The 21,877-nt window shown below is 40.8% G+C and overlaps 1 protein-coding gene across 18 annotated transcripts in view; it reads left to right on the top strand.

The window, feature by feature from the left end:
• Positions 1-21,877, top strand: part of cacna1ab (calcium channel, voltage-dependent, P/Q type, alpha 1A subunit, b) — a 149,732-nt gene that overhangs the window by 111,201 nt on the left and 16,654 nt on the right. For 10 of the 18 annotated variants that reach the window (XM_040045198.1, XM_040045203.1, XM_040045200.1 and 7 more), the window contains 8 exons: positions 1,171-1,262; positions 1,438-1,588; positions 2,811-2,938; positions 3,988-4,084; positions 12,940-13,045; positions 13,362-13,469; positions 16,849-16,952; positions 20,518-20,639. In XM_040045198.1, the coding sequence (XP_039901132.1) occupies positions 1,171-1,262; positions 1,438-1,588; positions 2,811-2,938; positions 3,988-4,084; positions 12,940-13,045; positions 13,362-13,469; positions 16,849-16,952; positions 20,518-20,639 (908 nt within the window). Of the gene's footprint in view, positions 1-1,170; positions 1,263-1,437; positions 1,589-2,810; positions 2,939-3,987; positions 4,085-7,985; positions 8,083-12,939; positions 13,046-13,361; positions 13,470-16,848; positions 16,953-20,517; positions 20,640-21,877 lie in introns of all 18 variants that reach the window. The other 8 variants (XM_040045210.1, XM_040045208.1, XM_040045201.1 and 5 more) reach the window with 5 other exon arrangements.

Raw genomic sequence — 21,877 nt, 5'->3', positions numbered from 1 at the left:
TGCAACCACTGAACATCCAGGGTATGGACATTGAGGCTGTGGACAGCTACAGGTACCTTGGTGTTCATCTGAACAACAAACTGGACTGGACTCATAACTCAGACGCCTTCTACAGGAAAGGGCAGAGCAGGCTGTACCTGCTGCGGAGACTCAGGTCGTTTGGCGTGGAGGGCCCACTGCTGAAGACCTTCTATGACTCTGTGGTGGCCTCAGCCATCTTTTACGGTGTGGTCTGCTGGGCTGGCAACATCTCTGCCGGGGACAGGAAGAGACTGAACAGGCTGATCTGGAGAGCCAGCTCTGTTCTAGGATGCCCTCTGGACCCAGTGGAGGTGGTGAGTGACAGGACAATGGTAGCTAAGCTGTCATCCCTGTTGGACAACATCTCCCACCCCATGGAGGAGACTCTGACAGCACTGAGCAGCTCCTTCAGTGTCAGGCTGCAGCACCCACGATGTGGGACGGAGAGATTTCGCAGGTCTTTCCTCCCCACTGCTGTCAGACTCCACAACAAAGACTCCAACTGACCAAACACACACATCCACACATGTGCAATAACACTAAGTGCAATACTCTTTATCTGACAAAGTTGTATTTTTACTCAGTTGTATTAAGCATTTGTATTCTATTTTTATCCTATTGTATATTTTATTCTATTTATTCATTCTACTGTATATAGTATTTTTTTTGTATTCTATTCTGTACAGTTGTGTACAGTATTTTATTCTTATTGTATTCTAATTTTTGCTATATAACTTTTGGACTGTCCACTTCCTGCTGTGACAAAACAAATTTGGGACTAATAAAGGTTATCTTATCTTATCTTATCCCTGGAGTCTGTCCACAGATGCAACAGATGATAACGAAGGGGGGATCATCCAAATTAAACCTTGTGTATTATTTGTTTGCTTATTTGTTTCCTTTTAAGGGTTTAGTCATAATGCAATACATATGAATAAAGAAAATGTTTTTAAAAATGGAAATATTTAGTAGGAATAAAACTTAAACGACGAAAATGATGTGCAAATTGACAATTAAAAGTCGAGTGCTGCAGAATATCTATTGTTGATGTGTTAATGTGCTGAAAACGCTGCAACAAGGCAGTTCCTGTTGTAACGACGTTGCCTAAACTTCTTGATTTTTCCTTGTTTGACTGCTGTTTGTGTGTAGTTGTTTGGGAACTTAAAACTAACTGAGGATGATGGAATCAATGAGCACAATAACTTCAGAACCTTCTTCATGGCCCTAATGCTGCTGTTCAGGTAAGACTTTACTTCCTCTCTTCTTCTCCTGTTGACGCTCAGTCTTTTTCTCCTTAGAAGCAGGACAGTAGCACTGATGTGCTATTGTATATGTTATCATATCTTCTATATTAATAATCTTCTATGTTCATATCAAGTCGTGTACAATGCCCTCTTTTTTTAATGTCTCTCATAGGAGTGCTACGGGTGAAGCGTGGCAAGAGATCATGTTGGCTTGCCTGGATAGGAAGGAGTGTGATCCTGAATCAGGGAATGATAAAAAAGAATGTGGCAGCACCTTCGCTTACACATACTTTGTCTCCTTTATCTTCTTGTGCTCTTTTCTGGTGAGAAAACCCACTGAATACACTTTTACGCAGTTGATCAAAATATGGGTGATAGAGCAGGTCGCCAATCACAAGGTCGGTGGCTGCTTCAGTCGATGCGTCAAAGCATTCTTGGGCTAAATACTGAAACCCGAAAAACTCCTATGCATCCACCAGAGTGTGAATGTTAGTTCAAAGTGCTTAGGTATAGATAAAAGCATTGTATGAATGTGTTTGATTAGGTGAAATTTGTACTAGAAAGTGCTTTAAGTAGGGCAAGAAGGCCACTATGTAAGCATTTCAGTCCATTCCACTCACCCGCCACTTTGTTAGGTACACCTATTCAACTGTTTGATAAAGCAAATATCTAATCAACTAATCAAATCACAGAGATTGAATGCATTTAGGCATTCAGACGTGGTCAAGAAAATCTGCTTAATGTGTCAGACACTTTGTTTTTGCCAGATTGGCTGGACGGGGTATTTCAGAAACCTCTGATCTACCGTGATTTCCCCATACAGCCATCTCTAATATCTCTAATATATATAATAAATATTCAGTGCGTTGCAGTTCTCTGGGTACAAATGCCTTGCTGATGTCAGACATCAGAGGAGAATCACCAGTCAGCTTCGATCTGATTGGAAGGCAAGAGTAACTCAAATAACCAGTCATTACAACCATGGTGTGTATGAATATCTGTGAGTGTACAATACTTCAAATCTTTGAAGCAGAAGGCCACAACAAGTAGCACTCCTGTCTACAGAAAACAGGAAACTGAGGCTATAACAGGCTCAACAGAAGTGAATAAAATGTTGCCTGGACTGTTGATTTCTGCTGTAACAATAAAATGGAACATGAAAGCATGGATCCATCCTGCCTCGTATCACCAGCCACTTTGCTGCTTCCAGCAGTATAACATGCTCAGATCATCTCAAACTGGTTTCTTGAAATGAAATCAGTACATAAATGGCCTCCGCATTCCTCAAGCATACGCTAGAAATAGAGATTTGTTTAATGAATGTGCAGCTGATAGATCTGCAGCACCCGTGTGATGCTGTCATGTCAATATGGACCAAAATCTCTGAAGAATATTTCCAGCACCTTGTTGAATCTGTGCCAGATCTGAAGGCAAAACATGGGTCCAGCCCAGGGCTAACATGTACCTAATAAAGTGGCCAGTGAGGGTATGTTATTGTTTGAAGAAATTTTTTACATCACTGTGTTTGCGACATACTTGTTACAGATGCTGAATCTGTTTGTGGCTGTCATCATGGACAATTTTGAGTACCTGACTAGAGACTCTTCCATCCTGGGGCCTCATCACCTGGATGAGTATGTAAGGATATGGGCCGAGTACGACCCTGCCGCCTGGTGAGTGACACACAGGTGGACTCAAATCCACACAAAAATACAACTAAAACACACACTGCACACTGTTGGAAAGTTCTCTGATCTTACAGCGATATACTGTTATTTTACCGTGTACCTACACTAACCTCCAAAAATGGCTTCTTAGTGTAAAAAACCCCTTATAGTACTGTATTATATTAAAGTCTTACAAAATAATACTGTCAACTTTTTGAATACCATTGTACTGTTACCATTATAATGCTTCCAGGGTAACATCCATATAAACAGGGGTGCACATAAGTGGTCCGCAGCTGAGCATTCTCTGTCAAAATAAAAGACGCGCACCAGATAAGAAGTTGCAGCGCGCGTTTGCGTACATAAGATTTTCTGGAGGAGGACAGACATTTGTTTAGTATGCAAACACAACAATATTTCTCAGTTTTTCCACATGATAAAAAAAACATGGTGCTGTAGTAAATGAAAGCAATCTTTCAGCATGACTCCAAAATTTAAAGTCCAAAATTTATGCCTCCTTCACATTTTCCAAAGTTGTCCAGTGGGCCAGATTGGTGTGTTTGCCAGGCCAATTCTGGCCCCCGGGCCTTATGTTTGACACCCCTGATCTACACAAATGTATAAATAGTCTTTTGCTGAATGCAAAGTAACATCTTAACCCCTGACTTTCTCTCCTGCCCTGAAATGGGTAAAGACTGCTGTCGTGCCGATGTCTTATCCGAGAAGCGTGCAGATCAAATGGGATCTACAACGTGTGATGATAGTTCAGAGTGGGACAGTTAAGGCTGGCCTGCTTGAGCAGTTTCCAAGCATCTATTTCTCTTTTTCCTCTCTCTCTCTCATAACTTTAAATGCCTTCTCTTCCAAAGTTGAGATGAATGTGACCCTCCCTTCTCCCCTGTGAATTTTGAGCGTGCATGCTAAAGATGATTTTCTGAATCTTTCTGCTTTTTTTTCTTTTTCTTCTTTCTGCTCCCTTTGTATTTCTTTTCTCTCTCTCTCTGTATTTTGTGTGTTCCCTCACCTAACCTCCCCTCCTTGTATTTTTCTTGCAGCGGGCGCATACATTATAAGGATATGTACAGTTTATTGCGAGTTATCTCCCCTCCTCTGGGCCTTGGCAAGAAGTGCCCACATAGGGTGGCCTGCAAGGTTTGGACCAAACCCCTAAAGCACAAACTTAAACGCAACCTGCTCGCCTTTAAGAGACTGGAATGAATGTTGCTCTCTATCACTCTTAAAACCAATTTGTTCTTACTTCAACTTTTTGATTTCCATTGGTTTGATTTTTTTTTTTGGGTTTGCTTTAAGCTCATTTCACCATTTAACCATTTTTTTGGTGGGGGGGGTTCTGTTGTATATGCATTCTGACATGACAATGAGAATGTTTGGGACAATGCAGAAATGCACACACACACTCACTCTCTTGTACACACTCACACACACACACACTGATACCAGTGTGTGAAGCATGAGGTGGTGCACTGCACTTGCTATTGTCTTCTGACTGAAAGCGGGGGAAAATTACACTGACATGTTTACTTTGAATTCAGGATTGTGTAAACATTAGACTTTAGACTCCAGTCAGCCATTGTGTTTTATTTCTGCTTGCTGTCTAATTTTGCCTGGGCAGAAAATGGTTGAGCGATGTGCATTGTTCTTGTTTGAGTTGGGGTTGGGGTGTGGGAGGCAGGGGTTATTACAGAGCCATACAAAGAGAGTTTGGTCTGAGCTTAACAGCCAGTGTTTTCCAGCCATGTGTCACAGGAAGTCAAACGTGTGCAGACTTTGATTGTACTCACTGAAGCAGCTCATTCAGGTGACAGACACTAGTTAAACTAGCAAGTACGAGCTCTTGTTGCTAGCTGAAATGAAAAGCTGCTACATCTTTAACTTCCATGGCACATGTTTGGGAACAGCTGTCCTAACCTGTTTGTAATATTACATTTTAAAGCCACTATGTGTAGTCTTTTGTGCATTTATACTGATAGATTACTCACACAAAAATCGAATATATTTCTTTAAAATAGATCACAGAAACACTAAAACATTGTGTTTTATGTCACTAGGAAAAAGTCGCCATAATTCAGCCAAAATCTGTATATAAAAGATGGACAAAACCACCAAGTCTTGTTATTACGCCTCAATTTTAGAAATATGGCCATCTTGGCTTTTTGAAATCATTGCTACATTATAACCTAGTGTTAACAAGGTGTGACCAAACATTATATGGCTATATTACATACACAAATACCTGCCCATTAACAGTAATTCCACAAAGCAAAACTGGAGCCAGGACCGCTTAGAAAGTTTTATGTACAATTAGTCATATAGAGAGGCATATTATTTATCAGGTAGTTGCATTAACCCTCTGAGGTCAAAGTCATCGTATATAGCAAATCTAACCCTAAACCCATACTTTGAAGAAAGGCAAAACAGAGTCTTTTTGATATATTTTTGATTGTCTAGCCTTAGCGTTATGGTCATCACCAATGATGAAGGTTAAAAGTGTGCCAACAAATCTACAAACATTTCCCTTCAGCAACTCCAACTAGTTTATCATAACTTGGTCTGTATCTCTAGAAATGTAGCAGCATGTCACATCAGCGCAGGTCACAAGGCTGTGAATGGCCCATTCTGATCAGCATTTGTTTATATGGATTTCCAGTTACTAATTCTTTAGTAACTGGAAATTAATTTGGTGATTGAGAATGGAAGAGAGGAAACTTCACTGCCACCTGGTGTTGGTGGTAAAATCGCAGAGCACGGGGATAAATGCTAACAGCATTGTCTACTTGTATAGTGTGTATGGTAGGCTCTACATTTATTCAAAGTCGAAGTATAAACTAAGATGGATTTTCTGAGTAATGGACTGGAGTCAGTCTCAAGTGTCCAGTTGAGGAATTGCAGTTTTTCTTCACTTCCTTATTGGGTTGTCCTTGTAGCACAAAAGGTTGTTTCAGATATAATGGTAAATGATAAATATAATGATTGAAAGGGTTTTTTTTTTTTGAGTAGCTTCTTTTCTAAACCCTTCTTAACTTGTATGGACTTTCAAACCAGTACACGTAGTGGCTTTAAAAATTAGACACACCAAAACCAGTATTTAGCCTGTTACATTACCTTTATATAAAATGCACCCTGTACTTTTAGCACAGTAATATTGAAGTTAAATGTACTTTTGCAATACTTTTCCTAAAGCTAAAAGGACTAGCTACTATTAACTATTTTCATAAGACAACAAATCAGCTATCAAACGACCTCCTTTAGTTCTTTAAGTATAATTTTCATGTAAAATCAATCTGCAGGAGTTGGGTAACTGTTATCTGAAGTACTGTGATGAGATGGCCAAACTTGCTCTGTTTGTGGCTCTGGTGTGTGGGGGACAAAAAAGGAAAGGGGCAGGGTGTGTGTGTGGTTTGGGGCGAGGACTCTTAACATTAAAAATAGTCTTGTGTCCACCAGGTACCTCTTAGTAACTGCTTGTGTCGGCAGAGGTTCGTGGGAAGATTTGTTAGTCATACCGTTTACATTTGCTTTTTGAAGCTACTGCTAAGTAGCCAGTTGAAGTGAACTTACAATTTATTTTTAATTCACATTGTAGTATTTAACAGTTAAAAAACCCAAACAATCTGCATCGGGCTGCAGATATGTGTGTTCACAATGTTACACCTTTCCATTTGTTAAGTTGTTCTTGTCCTCTATTGACTTAGTTATATTTGAGTTGTGAGACGTCTAATATGTCTGTAGTATGAGACCTGTTGTATACAGGGTGTATTGGAAGAACCACCCAATTTCAAAAGGCTATATTTGTTTAAGTAATAGACATAGAACTTTGTAGTAAAGTTTTAAATACATGGCTGAATAAAAAGCTTTACTTACGATGTTCACAAGTGCTCGATGTGTCTCCCTCCGGATGCATAACACACATCCATATGATAATCAAACTCATCCTATACTTTTGCGAGCATGTCTGGAGGCATGGCAGCCTCTAGCAATCACGCAAAACTCTCAAATCCACTCTTTCTAACAGTACGTCTTTTGATTATTACTGCTGAACAGCTGTGAAATTGAAGTACTTTGAAACTGAATGGTTCTTTTTGAGGTGCTTTGTACCCTTCAGTAGATATTCCACTTCATTCAACCTAAACTAATAGGTACAAGCTATCTGGACAGGCTAATTCAGTTGCATTTTATTGTATTATAAACAACTAATGGTTTTCAAACAACCAAAACTTTTTGAATACCTTCTACTCAGCTGCTACCCTTGTTGTAAATGTGTCGTGACCTTTCCCATCTTGAGGGAGGGCTCCCCTGAACATCTAAAGGCACAGCTGTGAGTGGAGGTTCCTGGTGGAGACTAAGCCTCAATAATGGACTGCATTGACTTGTCACTGTGACTCACTCCGATCTCTGCAGCGGTGCTTTCTTTGCCTGCTAGAAGCCCCGCTGCCAGTTCTATCCGAGCGGCGAAAGAGGGCACCGTCTTTTAACGAAAAAAAATACCCACTCAAATCCCCTTTTCGACTCGCATAGAACGGTATCTTAATAGCAAGTAACTAAACTAAATAACACCTCCTCCAACCCTCCCCTTCCCTAACCTTTCTCCCTGCCTTCCTCCCTTCCCTCCTCTTCTCTCCACTAACGTTACAATATATCAAACTAGAAGCCACGTAACACACCCCCTCTTTCTCTCTCGTTCTCTTTCCTTCTCTTTTTCTCTCACCACAGCAACCACATATCCACAGTGATCAAAACAATAACCTCTGTGTATTTGTTTCCCCCCCTCTTCCTTTCCTTTGTCGGTTTCTTTTTATTTCTCCTCATGTCTCCCCCGAACACACCTCTGTCTGTCTGTCTCCGTCCTTCCCTCTTAATCCTCCTCTTCCTCCCTCCCCCCATTGTTTTTCTTTCTTACGTTTTTACGTCGTCCGTCTTTGTTTTGTCTGGTGTGGGTGTGTTGGCGTATGGGGTGTTGGATGCATGTGCATATATGGTGCACGTGTGTGTGTTTGTGTGTGCGTGTGTGTATGTGTGTTCGTGGCCACTCCAGCGGCCGGATCAGTTACACAGACATGTATCAGATGCTAAGACACATGTGTCCGCCGCTAGGCCTCGGGAAGAGGTGTCCCGCCCGGGTCGCCTATAAGGTAGACTCGCCCCCCACCTTACCCCTCCACCCCCCTCAGCCACCACCCTCACCTCCTCCTCTCCCTCCCCTCTCCCATCATTCATTTCTTCCTCCTTTTCCCCATCCATAAAGTCTCCGTTCTTCAGCCTCCCCATCGCTGGGGAAGAGAACCTCTTCTCTTTCATTTGCTCAAGCCTCCCTGTCCCTTTTCCTCCTCCTCCTTCTTACCCACTCTCCTCCACCTCCCTCCCTTCTTCCCTCCCTCCTCCCAGCGGTGTTCTCCTCATTGTCTGTTAGTGGTGGTTGTGGTGGTGGTGAGCGCTGTCCTCTCTTCTTTCTCTCCGACCGCGGGGATGGAGGGATGGGCTTTTGTCGTGAAGTGCAGTGATAGTGGATTGGTAGTCAGTCCTCTTTCTTTGATTTCCTCCCGTCAAGCCACAGGAGTAAGGGAACGGAGGAGGCTTTGCCAGTCCTTCTGCAACCTGCACGGACGCAAGCAAAACACAGTTAAGCACAGGTGTAACTTAGAAAGTAAGAAAACTTTCAGACGTCCATGTGTTTTTAGATTGGTGTAAGTAAGTCCACTAAATATTAATGACTACTTTCAGTTTTCATTTGTTTATAGCCTATTTTGTTCTGAAATATTCAAACTTAAGAAAAAAAATTGTTTTAAAATATATACATCTACTTAATCTACATTTATTCATTATTTATTGCAGGTTTGCATTTTAAAATTATGTCCTATAAAATGCTTATAGAAATTTTTAGTGCAGTGAAATCATGCTTGAAAAATTGTGAAAAATACATAATTTCCACACGCCATTGATGTATTTCAGGAAACATATACAAGCAACACTTAAATTGAGATAATTTTATTAAGGGTTTTATTCACGCAGTGCAATATTTGCTTACGATGCGGGTACAGAAGGACCGGCAGTGGTTTCTGTCTTCAAACCTCTGTGCCTCTTATTCCTGTGGATGGCTCTATTATTCTGTGTATTATATACACGCACACACACATTACCATACACATATACAATGCTTATACAAACATGTTCTGGCCCTTGTAGTTTTTTTCCTCATTTTTCAAGATGATTTTTTGACATTCAAGCATCTCTGGCTTCTTTGTTCCTCAGACCACCAGTGTAGAGATTTGGATTGAGCATTTCAGCATTCACTGTCTCTTCGTCTTATTGTCTACTCTCTCTTTACACCTCAGCTGAGTCCTTCTCAACCTGTCCTTCTTCTTATTGCCATCCAGATTCACTAAAACACTGTTGACAAGATGGTTTGGTGCTTTTTGTGCTTCAACCAGGAGGGAAGTGATTTCTCTGATTATTTATTTTTTTAAATGACATCTAATTAAGCTTTTTTTAAAATTAAAATCAGGAAATATGTTACTTACACCTAGAAATTCAGCAGCAGCTCAAAGGGTTTTGTGGTTAGCAGTACTCGCTGTATCTGTCGGCAATTATTAGGAGCCAAAATTCACTTTTCACAGAAAATTAATTTCAATTTTTTATTCAGTTTTATTCAATTTATTTGTCGCGAGGACTGAGAAGAAGGGAGACGAAACAAAGCTACTCACAAGTGAGTAGGTTGTAAAATACACTACTGGAAAATTATTAATAATGACTGTGTTCCCTTTTTGGTGAACCACACTATAGTTATTGAAATGTTATACTCTTTAAAAATAGTAATATTTATGGTCACGGTCTTCTTTGTAGGGTTGGCGTGAAAGGATCTAATCTCTAACATGCGATGGTGTTGGTTGAAAAAAGAAATTAGAAACATGCTGCTTACCTGAAGCAGGAGCTCAGAAATAGTAGCTCAGAAAGTTGGGAATCGATAGCTACAGTGTATCCAGAAAGTACTGACAGTACTTCACTATTTCCAGCTTTTGTAATGTTACAACTTTATTCCAAAATGGTTAAAATGTCTTTTATTACCTCAAAATTCTACTTTACTTTGATTTTTTGCAAAGTTATTACAAATATGTTAATTATTTGAAGAATTCACAGCAAAAAAAAAATGTCCCTTAAAATTATTTCCCAAGAAACAACAGTCACTAATTCACGCAAATACTTAATGAATTGGCCAACTCTGTTTAGCCAGCACCAAATTAGATCTGCCTGCTCCTGTAATGAGCTACACCTGATATGACTCCTAAAGTCAATTATCTGTATGTGCAGTAGATCCACTTATCTCCAAATATCTGTGTGTACAGTAGCCATTTATTATATGTGGTGAGTGAAAAGCAGTAATTTTAACAATTATTAGAAAATCTCCAGCGTTACTCATTTCTGTTGAATCTGGATGTCAGTAATCTTTGTACTATCCATTTGCCTCTCTCATTCTTCCTTTTCATCTGTTTTCCTCTTTTCTCCACTGACCTTCTGCCTGCCAGCCATCCTTTCCCTCACATTCTTCTGTCTTTCTACTTCTACATCCACTTGTCTGTCACCAATTAGGAGCCATCTTCACTCCTTCATTACATCCCTCTGTCAAGCCCACTCTGTCTCCACTTTACCTCTCCTTCCTGTTCTTTCTCTTGGTTTCCTCTCCAGTATGTCAAACTGTCTTGGCACTAGCACCCATCACATACTTCAGCCATCAGAACCTTCCAGTATTCATTTACACAAATCCGACAAAAAGAAGTCAATTAAAGAACCTTGTGATATGAGAAACAGTTAATGAATAAAGAGGGGAAGGTTTACATTGCCCTTAATATTTAGGCAAAGTTCTTGATCTTCACTTTAGTGGACACAAAGCCCTTTACTCAAAGTAAAAAAAGAAAAAGCTGTTAAATGTGTATTGCTACGACAGATTGTCTCTTTTGAACTGACCTCTGTCAGTGTTGTTTTTAGTCTTCGTCTTTATCTTTTGTCGTGTTCTGTAATTTTCAGCCTCTCTTTTCTCTTTTCTATCTACACACACACTCTCAGTTCTCCTCTCAGTTTAAATCACACTGACTCACGTTCTCTTGATTCCTCTTTTACTCTTTCAGTGTTTTCACAACCCTCCTCTCCCTGCTCATTCTCACCTTTACCTTTTTATCTGTAACTACATCTCATGACCAAGCTTAGAGTTGACTAGTTTAGCCCGACTAACTGTTATCCCTGCCATGTGTCCCCTTTGATACGCCCCGGTCCCCTTACCCTACAGCTCTATTACCACAAAGTCTGGTTGGTCCAAAACCAAAAAAATAAATAAAATAAACAGAAAAAACAGAACTTCAATCATCTGTTTTTTAAACTTCTATATGATTTTTTTCTTCTTTCAGGGAATGCCACAACTCTAATCCTCTCTAACTCTTACACCCCCTTAAGACACTGCACCCGTCTGGCATTGAGAGAGATCTTGACTTGATACGAAGTAACACCTCGCTGTCCAATTTGACTTTAGGGCAGCCATGAATGTAAAAAGTAGAAGGAGAAAACAAAAGAAGAATCCAAAAAGTGTGAAATTACCTGTCAATCAGTAGGATCAATCCGATTGGATTGAGGATACTCTCTTTGCGCGGATGCACGGCTGCTTGTATTGTAAAAGTGGGTTTTAAGGGAAGTCATGGGGAGTAGTGGGCTGGGTGGGAAGAGTTTGGGCTTAGATAGTGGGAGTGAAGTAAATGCATGTTGCATGCTGTGTCCGGGTTTGTTGGATTTTTTGATGGGGTGTTGCATGAAATCCTCTTTGTCGCATGGCTATGGGCGACATCGAGCCTGCCTGCCTGTTGCCTGTCGAGCGCTGTGGATGTTGGCCGATGCCCTCTGCCTGCTGCACACTTGGCTTTGGGCATGCCCGACACTTGCACACACTCAGGAACACAAGAGCACGTACACAACTCCACCGCCATCGTACTACCGTGCTTGCCATCGTGAGTGCCCAACGCTCATGTTCGTAGGTAAATCTGATGGATGTTAACTGGTCAAGATAGGAACGGCAAGCGACCCCAGCTGGCCTAGCTTGTTCAGTTCTATCTGCAGGTTTCTCCATTGGTTTTACCTGGTATAGACATGTAAAGACAGGGAACCTCTTTAGAGGTAGGGGGAGCTCTATAGCAGTTGCCTCAGTTAAACAAAACCACAGCAGTCTCCTGAAAAATAGCAGAATTACACCAGTGATACTGTTATTGTTCTTCAGTCAACTTATTTTGTCTCTAAAGGACTCCAATTAAGCACTCTTAATTGGAGTCTGTGCAAATAATTGTGTGTAAGTGTAGAGGGAAGGGATGATTGTTGGGGTAGGGTGGGAGGTGGGGGGTCGGGTCTGTGTATGTGTACTGTTATATCTATCTATATGTGTGTAACAACAGAGATGTGTAAATGCACCCATGCATTCACACATTTAGGGAACATGGGCACAGGTTGGGTCGGAGGCCATTTCGGCTCCGATTGTTCTTCCTTGTGGTTCTCAGCTCTCACAGTTGCTTAGCAGCAGATGGCCCTCATTGGATATAGCTGTGCTGTTTCGTAGAGTATCACTGGAAAAAAAAGAAACAGGAGACACTGGAACTCGACTATTCAACATTCTGTCATCACGTAAATGCTCTTGCACTTGCCAATGCAAAAAATTAGCAAAGCTGTGCAACAGACTTAACCCACGAATTCTCAAGAGTCACTCTATATGGCACACGTTTATCAGAGGATTCACTGACTCTACACCCAGGCATCTGTGCCTTAATTCTAATCTCTCTCAGGGAATATTGACTAAAACCTGGGCAAATCCGGTCCAGCTGGAATTGGCTGTAGTCTATGGAGCTCTCTCAACCCTGCCCCCAACCCCTCATCCCCTCCCCTTCCTGGAGGTTCAGGCACACCACAGTTCAGCAAGGACACATCCCTTTCTCATCCTCTCATCCCTGACTGGCTTTCCACAGAGGCTGTTGCGCATGGATCTACCGGTTGCTGATGACAGCACGGTGCATTTTAACTCCACGCTCATGGCTCTGATAAGGACAGCACTGGACATAAAGATTGCTAAGGGTATGGTATGAAGTACTGTGACACTTTGAGTCTCTTTCTTCACAGTTTCTGTCTCTTTCTCTTGAGAAGTATGTTTTAGATTATTGTAGCAAATATGACAAATTGCTAACAAATTACTTTTTTGTTTTTGGGTGAATGTTTGGATGCCTGAATGGATAAATATATTTCTTTTTGGATTTCATGCCATTGTGCCTCTCTTTTGGTCGGTACCTTGCTCTTTTTGTGTCTGGGGGCTCTTCACATGTGGCCGGACATCTCCATGTGTCTACAAATGTTCAATGTGTGTGCATGGACGCTTTTGGTACATGCTACCCAGGTGGTGCAGATAAGCACCAGATGGATGCGGAGCTTAGAAAGGAGATGATGGCTATCTGGCCCAACCTATCGCAGAAGACACTGGACTTGCTGGTTACCCCTCACAAGGGTAAGTTGTAGGAAAACAGCACAAAGTGGTGTGTGTGTGTCCGATCACCAACTCACCAAGAGGAAAGCTTCTACCAGCCAGTGTCATTCACTGCTTTGCATCTCCTGATCGGGGAACAACAACAAAAAACACACACATTAACAGTACTTACACACATGCATAGATTTACAAATGTAAATTCTTTTCAAATGTTGCTCCAATACTTTGGGCCAGAGCAAAATAGTACATGCATAAAGCCAGACTAATATCATCAATTGGGCGGTAAATTTAGATGGATGATGCCTCTTTGTCACACCGTGTCATTTGTGTTCAAGGTCAGTCATTTAATGAATCCGAATCCAGTTAACTTTACACTTTAGAAGTTTTCAAAGTTACTTCAAAGCCTTCACTGTACATGAGGTTGGGTCAAAATTTAGCACTTAATCAATTTGAATAATTTTAACTCCAGGTCCAGGAGAGAATAATTTGTGGCACTAAATCATTTGGTAACTGGGAAGTTTTACTTGTTTTCTGATCATTCACTGGGGAAAACTTCAAAATTGTGCATTTTGGATAAACTTGGTTAAAATGTTAACACAAAAGGTCTCCTTTTTACCTCCTTGTAGGATTCTGTGTACATTTTCTACAGGACGACCAAAGTAAAAGTGTTGGACTATAATGACTAGCTCCAAAAAATTAGTATGTCGTCATCAACAACACCTCATACTAGCTGTCAAGCACGGTGGTGGAGTGATGATTTGGGATTGTTTTACAGCAATGGGACCTGGGCACCTTGCACTCATTCAGTCCACCATGAACTCATTCAAATGTGAGGCTGTGTCTCCCACAGCTAAAGCTTGGCCCAACATACAGCAGGTCAGTGATTCCAAGCACAGAAACAAATCTACAATAGAAAAAGAAAAAGATCAAGGTGCTGCAATGAAGTCCAGACTGCAACCTGATTAAAATGCTGTGGAGAGTTAAATGAATGCCTGCAGACTTCAGTGAACAAAAGCAACAGTGGGCCAAAATTCCTCCACAACAATGTGAAAAACTGATTACTTGTACTTCGTCCTTGTGTTTTGGTATCAGGCTCAGCTTCTAGCTGTAACTCCTGTGTCACTGTAATCTGCTAATATAGCTTATGGCTCTGAAATGGAAGAGCATCATTAGTGCTCACATGTTCCATAATATAGTCTGGGCATATCACATTGATCAGATAAATTTAGTCCTGAAGATGGCTTTTGTTGTAAGTTGAATACGCAGAGGTTATCTCATAAAGACACAAGGGCTCAAATTCAGCAAACTAAGGGACCAACGTTTTGACTCACCCTCATGTAGTTGAAAAAGTGTTTATAGTAAAGTAAAATTTGATATGCCTTCACTAACTATACTTAAGTGATTGTACATAAAAAAGGTGGGAACTTTATTCAGCTTTCATTGATTTTAAATGGGATTACCCTTCAGATAACATGTACAGATACAGCATACCATACTTAGATTCACATGGGCACACCGACGCATCACATAAGAGTAGAAACAGCAGGACACAAACCCACACCATGAAACTATCCACCCATTCAGTCATTCCTGTTATCAGGAGGTGCCTACTATAGAAGATCCTCTATAGAAGTCTTTTCACTACAGGAAGACTTTAGGATTAAAACTTTATACAAATGTAATGAATGTAAAGCCTGATTGGTTAAAAATACGTTTATGAAAATGCATATAGTGCATGTTTACTTCTTAGTACTTGCATGGAATTGATTGAGATATAAGATATGTGTGGTCATATCTTATCACACATTAATATCAGTTTTAATGCTCGAAGACTTTTAGCCACGCCACTTTGAAAAGGGCGCCACAAGTATGCGGTGTAATCTAGTAATTCACAGTGTTCACAGACAGTCGAAACAAAGCTCAATATTTTTCTGATTTTAAATATTTATGTGTTTCACCCAAACTCTGGGGATATGTATCCGGAGTTTTTGGAAAAAAATTGAGCTCCTTTTTTTCTCAGGGATCACTTGGCTGTGGTGTCCACGTTTCTTAATGAGGTGGCTGCCTAGTCCTAAACCTTCATATTAATCTATAAGGAATTTATTTTCCTTGTATGATAAGATGATAGCGAAATAATAAGAGCATGTCCTTTGAAAAGATATAAGAACAGCATCTGCCTGTGAAAAGACTACCAGCTTTGTTACTGTACTGTGTTGTGATATTGTATATGCCTGTAGTACACCAGCAAGTGAGCTTAACCTTGTTTCAGTTAAGGCTTCATTCGGGAATGTTTGCACAGTGGTTACTGATATTCTTCAAAAAAACAAAAAAAATGTATTTGTTTGTTGAATGTTAAGTATTTTGATGAAGTAATACAGGTTCTTATTTGCCCTTAGAAAGTGCAATATAATTTTTTTTAAAACATGACAAGCTACAGTGTTCATAAGCAAGATATAATTTAAGAACTGCCAGAAATGCTCCTTTAACATTTAAAGGTATTTGCTATGTGAACTTTCAGACTGTGTGCTTGCTCATAAATTTCTCCCAAGAATTCATTTGTTTTCATATTTGCCGGGATGGCTTTGTTCTAGGATCCTCCCACCCTGTAAAACGCATATGTGGAAATCCTAAGGTGGGAAGAACGCCAGTAAAATCGAGAGCAGACATCATTGATAACAAACATGACATTGATTAAGTCATAATGGAATGAAATGGAGAAGCTGGTGTGGAGGTGGGTTGCAAATCGGCTTGCAGTGGCAGCAGTAACTGTGTGCAGACTGAAGCAGTTTAAATAAATTTGGTTCCTATTCTCCCAACAAGAGCTCAAACTGTCCCACTGACATTCTGAAATGTATGAAAGCGGTCATGATACAACTCTTGGCTCAAACCATGAAATTGTCCCTGCTGCTGCCTTCTTGAGAAAAACATCATCGCTCGATGATACGGGGACGTGCCCATCAGTCTAGAACAGGGTAAATCTGGGCTCATCAGACCACATTACCTTCTTCTATTGGTCCAGAGTGTTTATGTGTTTATGCTTCCTAGCAAAACCCAAACCTTTCCAGTTATTTATCCACATACCAAAACTGCTGAAACTAAAGTTTTTCTTTGCTCAGAAGTATCAGTAACCTCTGATCAAATATTCTCGGCGTGTACCTCTGTCAGCTAAAGCTAGGAGCTCCTCAGCTCAGAAAAAGCAAATGCTGAGTATTTTGTTGACGTTACAGTTTTATTTATTTTTTAATGCTAAGCTAAGATTTCCAGCTGCTGGTGGATTATGCATGTTGTGTATTTCTCTGTCAGTGTTTGTGTCTTGTCCCCCACTCCCATCCCTCCCCCATGGCTCAGGGTCCCATCACACTCGGGTCTAATCTTGCAGGGTAACTTGTCATTTTCTCAGCAGCCACAGACTTGACGGTGGGCAAAATCTACGCTGCCATGATGATCATGGAGTACTACCGGCAGAGCAAGATGAAAAAGCTGCAGGCCCTGCGAGAGGAACAGGTAGACTCCAAGCCAGAGAAATATTCCAAATACCGAAAGACTTTTTTCTTTTTGTGTTCCTCCTCCTGGTCGTCTCTTGTTTGCCGTTCTTCTGCCAGATATGGATTTAAAAGAATAAGAAACATGTCTTATACATTTAAATCCTGTGCTGACTCCCAGCTACACTTCTGAGCACAGCTTACCTCCCTCTTGCACTGTACCGTCTCTTTAGCATGCTTCTAAAAATCTACATACTTTTTCTAGTACCTTCTTGCTTTCTTGGCTAACCAAGAGATCAAGAAGCCTATTATTTTACAAAGCTTGCTAAAAGGGTTATTTTATATAATTTTTTCCAGACAGTTAGCAACTTGACCCTCCCCCACACTTTCACTTGTTTTGTTTGTTTTGTATCATGGATAATTTGAGCATGGTAAGGAGGATAAAGCATAACCAAAGGTTAAACTAAGGATTTTGTTGCTTGTAATCTTCTGAACAGTGATGATGATGATGATGATACCACATGGCCTTACCTTTGTTCCTTGTCAGTGCTCGTCCCCTTGTGTCAATGAATGCCTTTAAGATGCACTCGCTTGTGTGGAAACATCTCTCCACTTGTGCAATCGCTCCTAGATTTGCCCATGAAATGGTGTCAGGCTCATTCTTACTGACTCAGATGCATGTCTTGTCTCCAGATTTCCATTTTGTCGAATGAAGGAGTGCATTGGTGAATGGAGAGTATGTTGTTCCTTTCTCTTACCAACACTACATCATGTCCAAAACAGCGTGTGTCCTGAATGCAGCTATCCCATCGGACTGAACGGACAGTTCGACACCAGCTCTCTCAACATCAGCAGTGCACGATGACTTTAACCATCTCGTCATCTCTACTTTATCTCGCCACTGCTTTCCTCTTTTCTGCTGCAGTCTTTGTTTTCATATTACCGTGCTTCTTTGAAGGAAGAATCCACCCAAAATTTTCACGTGTATATTTAGAGAAGTCTTTTTTTTTTTCTGTAGCATCAGGTTTGGATACCCAGTAGGGTTGGGCATTTGGTTTCACTTTTCAGTCATCCTATCATCCCCCTGCGGCATTACCCATAGCATTGCCACTGGGATCCTGCCGTTAAAGTAACACTATCCACCCTCTGTAATGTGCAATGTGTGGCCAATGCACACACAATAAAGGCACACAAGTGAAAAAGAAACACACGTGCCAGAAGTTAATTTTTCACATCCAGCATGATGGAACATTTTCACATTTACATAGAACGCTGATTTCTTCAGCAAACAGTAATTAGTGAACAGAACTGCCTGGATGTGGCTTTTCAGATTTAAGTGCTCCCTAGTGAAAGCTGCTTTCCTTAGTTTCTGAGCCAACAAGCCCACTTTTGGTTAACCCTCTAAGGCAGAGGTATAGAACTCCAGGTCTCTAGAGCCGGTGTCCTGCAGGTTTTAGATGGGTCCTTGATCCAACACAGCTGATTTAAATGGCTAAATTATCTCCTCAAAAAGTCTTGAAGTTCTCCAGAGGCCTGGTAATGAACTAATCATTTGATTCAGGTGTTTTGACCCAGACTGCAGGACACCCGCTCTCGAGGCCTGGAGTTCCCTACCTCTGCTCTAAGGTCTAGCAGCACTGTACAATGAAAATGTGTGATCTTTGGGCTTTTGCAAAATGTTCTCCAAAGTCTTGAGGGGTTTTTTCTTCAAAACATATGGTTAATGGTTAAGGTTACTTAACGTCAGTGATATCTTTGACCTCATCTAGATGCTGTACCTGTCGATCTATGTTCCCACCCTCACTTATGGCCACAAGCTGTGGTTAGTGACCCTGAAGAATGAGGTTGCACACACAGGCAGAGTACAGGTGCTGCTCCTCCACATTGAAAGGAGGCATTTGAGGCAGAATGCTTCCTGATGGGTCCTCGGTGAGGCGTTTGGGTCGTGACGGCTTCCTGTTGTTGCTCAGACCCCAAATCAGAAAGAGAAAATAAGTAAAATTGACAAATATTTATTTTAGACCTAAAATGACTAATAAAAGAAGCTAAGGGTGGCTCCTTTCTTTAACAACTCATCTGTTTACCTCTTTGCCTCCATTCATTCCTGCTGTGCACATGTCAAGTGTGAAATGTCTTAGTCATTGTTTGTTATCGTTGTCTGTCAGTATTTTGTTGTTTTGTCTTTGTTGGCTACTTTGTTTCCTTGCCATGGATGTTGTCTCATGTCCCTTGTGCCCATCCTCCATGCCATCTGTGTCCTTCTGTCTTCTATTTATCCTTCCAGGAAGCTAGAGACTTTGACCTGTCAAGCTCTCCCTATTTGGTCAATCCAGGTTGATTGCCACCACGTTTCTCTAACCGAGACCCATTCTCTTCAGCCTGTGTTTCTTTGAATCTGCCTGCTCCCTTCTCTGTCTGCGGGGACGTTGAGGGAAGATTCCTGAGACCAGTGTCTCCCTGTGTAATCATTCTATCATGGGAGCATTCATTCATACACACACAACTGCAGAAACATACTCAGTTGGAGCCAACGGTGTTCAGTGTTTCTCTGTTTGTCATTATCCTATCCATCTAAACATTTCTACCATGAGTTTTGTCAGGATCCATCAGTGGCTCTGGTGCTAGAACAAAACTGTTCAGAGACAAACTTAAACTGTTTTTCTCCTTGACACTGGAAAAGACAGTTGGACAGGATCAAAAAACTTATGGCTTTTTTTTAAAGTGATATCTTTGTGACTTCATTCGTGAGAACAAACAGAAGTCATATCGGTTGTCTCTGTGTCTGACACAACCAGTATGACGTGTGTCCTGTGGCGAGCTTAGATAATGTCAGCATTTTTAAGCAGCTAACCAAAGCTGGCCATTATTAATGGTGCACATTGTAGCCAGACTTCCTGTCCAACAGATCAGCCTGATGTGTCTGAAGAGGTTTGAATTTGTTTCTGAGCAGCTCTTCAGTCATTTATCCTCCGGCCTTTAGCTTCCAGACCATGGAGGGACATGACATGGGCTCTCGCAGTCATGAACCATCAACGCTAAGCCACTCCAGAGAGGACTCTGTTGAAACAGGATCTCCTGAGAGTAAAACGGCTTGACCTTTGACCTGTCTGATGGAAGCAGAAGTTGCTTTTTAATACTGCTGGTTTAGGATCAGATTACTACTTCTCTTGAAGTGGCATGTTACTCAAAACAACTTGGCAGATCAGTATATGATTTTTGAGTAAAATGTCTCTATATAGATATATTTTGTGAGTATGAGAACCTGGTCCAAGACCTGAGATTTAAGAGCAATCTTACCTCAAGGTAAAAGCTCCCCTCTGACACGGATCTGAGATCAGTTTTGCTACCCTGAATCTCTACCCAACATATCAGAGTTAACAGTGTCCCTTTAACACTTTCTGGGTAGCAAGCAGACTCCAGATCAAGTCTTTGGGGAAACTTTACCTTGGATACCCACAGCCATGTGCTTGCTGATGGCGCCCCCGTGTGGGTGCATGCTGCGAGTGCATCCTGTGTTTGTGTCCTGTGTCTGCCCCCCTGAGTGTGCCTGATGCAAGCCTGCAGGCCATGTCGTGTATCTCACACAGAACCGAACGCCATTAATGTTTCAGCGCATGGAGCCGCCCTCTGAGGGAGGCGGCACGGACGGCCAGGGAGGCCAGGGCCAGAACGGCCTCTCCAGCACGCAGCTAGACAACATCAACAGCACGTGAGTAGAAAACGGGGAAGCCCATACACACTGCAATGAGGCGCTTCAGACAGAAACGTCCAGTACAAATACATTACGCATACAGTCGCATCCACACTGTACATCAATTCAAAAAATCTGTTTGTTTGTTTTTTATTTTCCCCCCTTTTGTGCCAGTTCCATTCCAGCTAATGCCTTTAACACTGATTGTGAGCTATAGTGAGCTGAAAGGAAAGGTTTGAAAGTAAAAACAAGCAAAATGTGCTTCTTTTTTTTTTTGACCAGACCTTTTACAGCTGTTTATGCCTTATTACAGTTTTTGTACATTTTTCACTATAATATTTTAGGAGCCATATTTAGAATATAAGGCATCATGTGACTTCTTGAAGGTTATCAAAACTCTTATTTAGTTTGGTCTCCTTATTTAAACTTTGAAAGATATTGATTATAAAACGTGCCACAGTTAGGATGCTCCAAAGTTTGCTGGAATTCTGATAACTTTATCATTATTCTCTTATTAAAGACTTATTAAAGTCTTTGCAGAGAAAGATGGTGCCACTAGCTCGCACCAGCTCATCCACAGCACCTCAGCTGAATCTCATGCTTCTCTTTTTTTTAATCATATCATCACATCAAACAAAATAATATACTGATGTTTTACTGTGATTGAGAAGTTTGAGGTAAAGAAACCCTAATCCTTAAAACAAACCTCTGACAAATATACACTGTGATCTCTGTAACATAGTTATTTTTCAGTTAATTATGATATTAGTTTTTCCTCAAGTGTAGATTAAAATGTAATTTTGTTTTCATTTTCATTTCCAAACCTTGGATTTTAAATGTAGTGTAAACATAAATCAGATCAGATACAGAAAAAGTACAAGCGCTGTTTATCAAGACATGAGTATAAGGTCTTGATGCCAGGTCTCTCTTGGAAATGAGATTTTTAATCTCAATGAGATTTTTTACCTGGATAAATAAAGGATTAATAAATAAGCAACAATATGATAATTATAGTATCTGTAATCATGTTACCATGCTAAGATTAAAATTAAGCTTGAAGTACAGCTCCTGTTTAGACGGACTCTATAAATCAGTAAACAGGTCAATAGTAGCCGACATATTGATCCCACTCTAAATTAATTCCTTGGTCTTCTGGAAATTCGGTGTTGTTGCATTAAGGATTACTGAAAAATTACAGTATCCCTAGCATTCCAATAATATTTATGTTTGTGTGTGTGTGTGTGTGTGTGTGTGTG

Source organism: Simochromis diagramma, unplaced genomic scaffold (assembly GCF_900408965.1).
Source record: "Simochromis diagramma unplaced genomic scaffold, fSimDia1.1 OVJJ01000610.1, whole genome shotgun sequence".
NCBI classification, from domain to species: domain Eukaryota; kingdom Metazoa; phylum Chordata; class Actinopteri; order Cichliformes; family Cichlidae; genus Simochromis; species Simochromis diagramma.
Note: the sequence above shows the minus strand (reverse complement) of the source record. Positions and strands in the feature narration are given on the sequence as shown.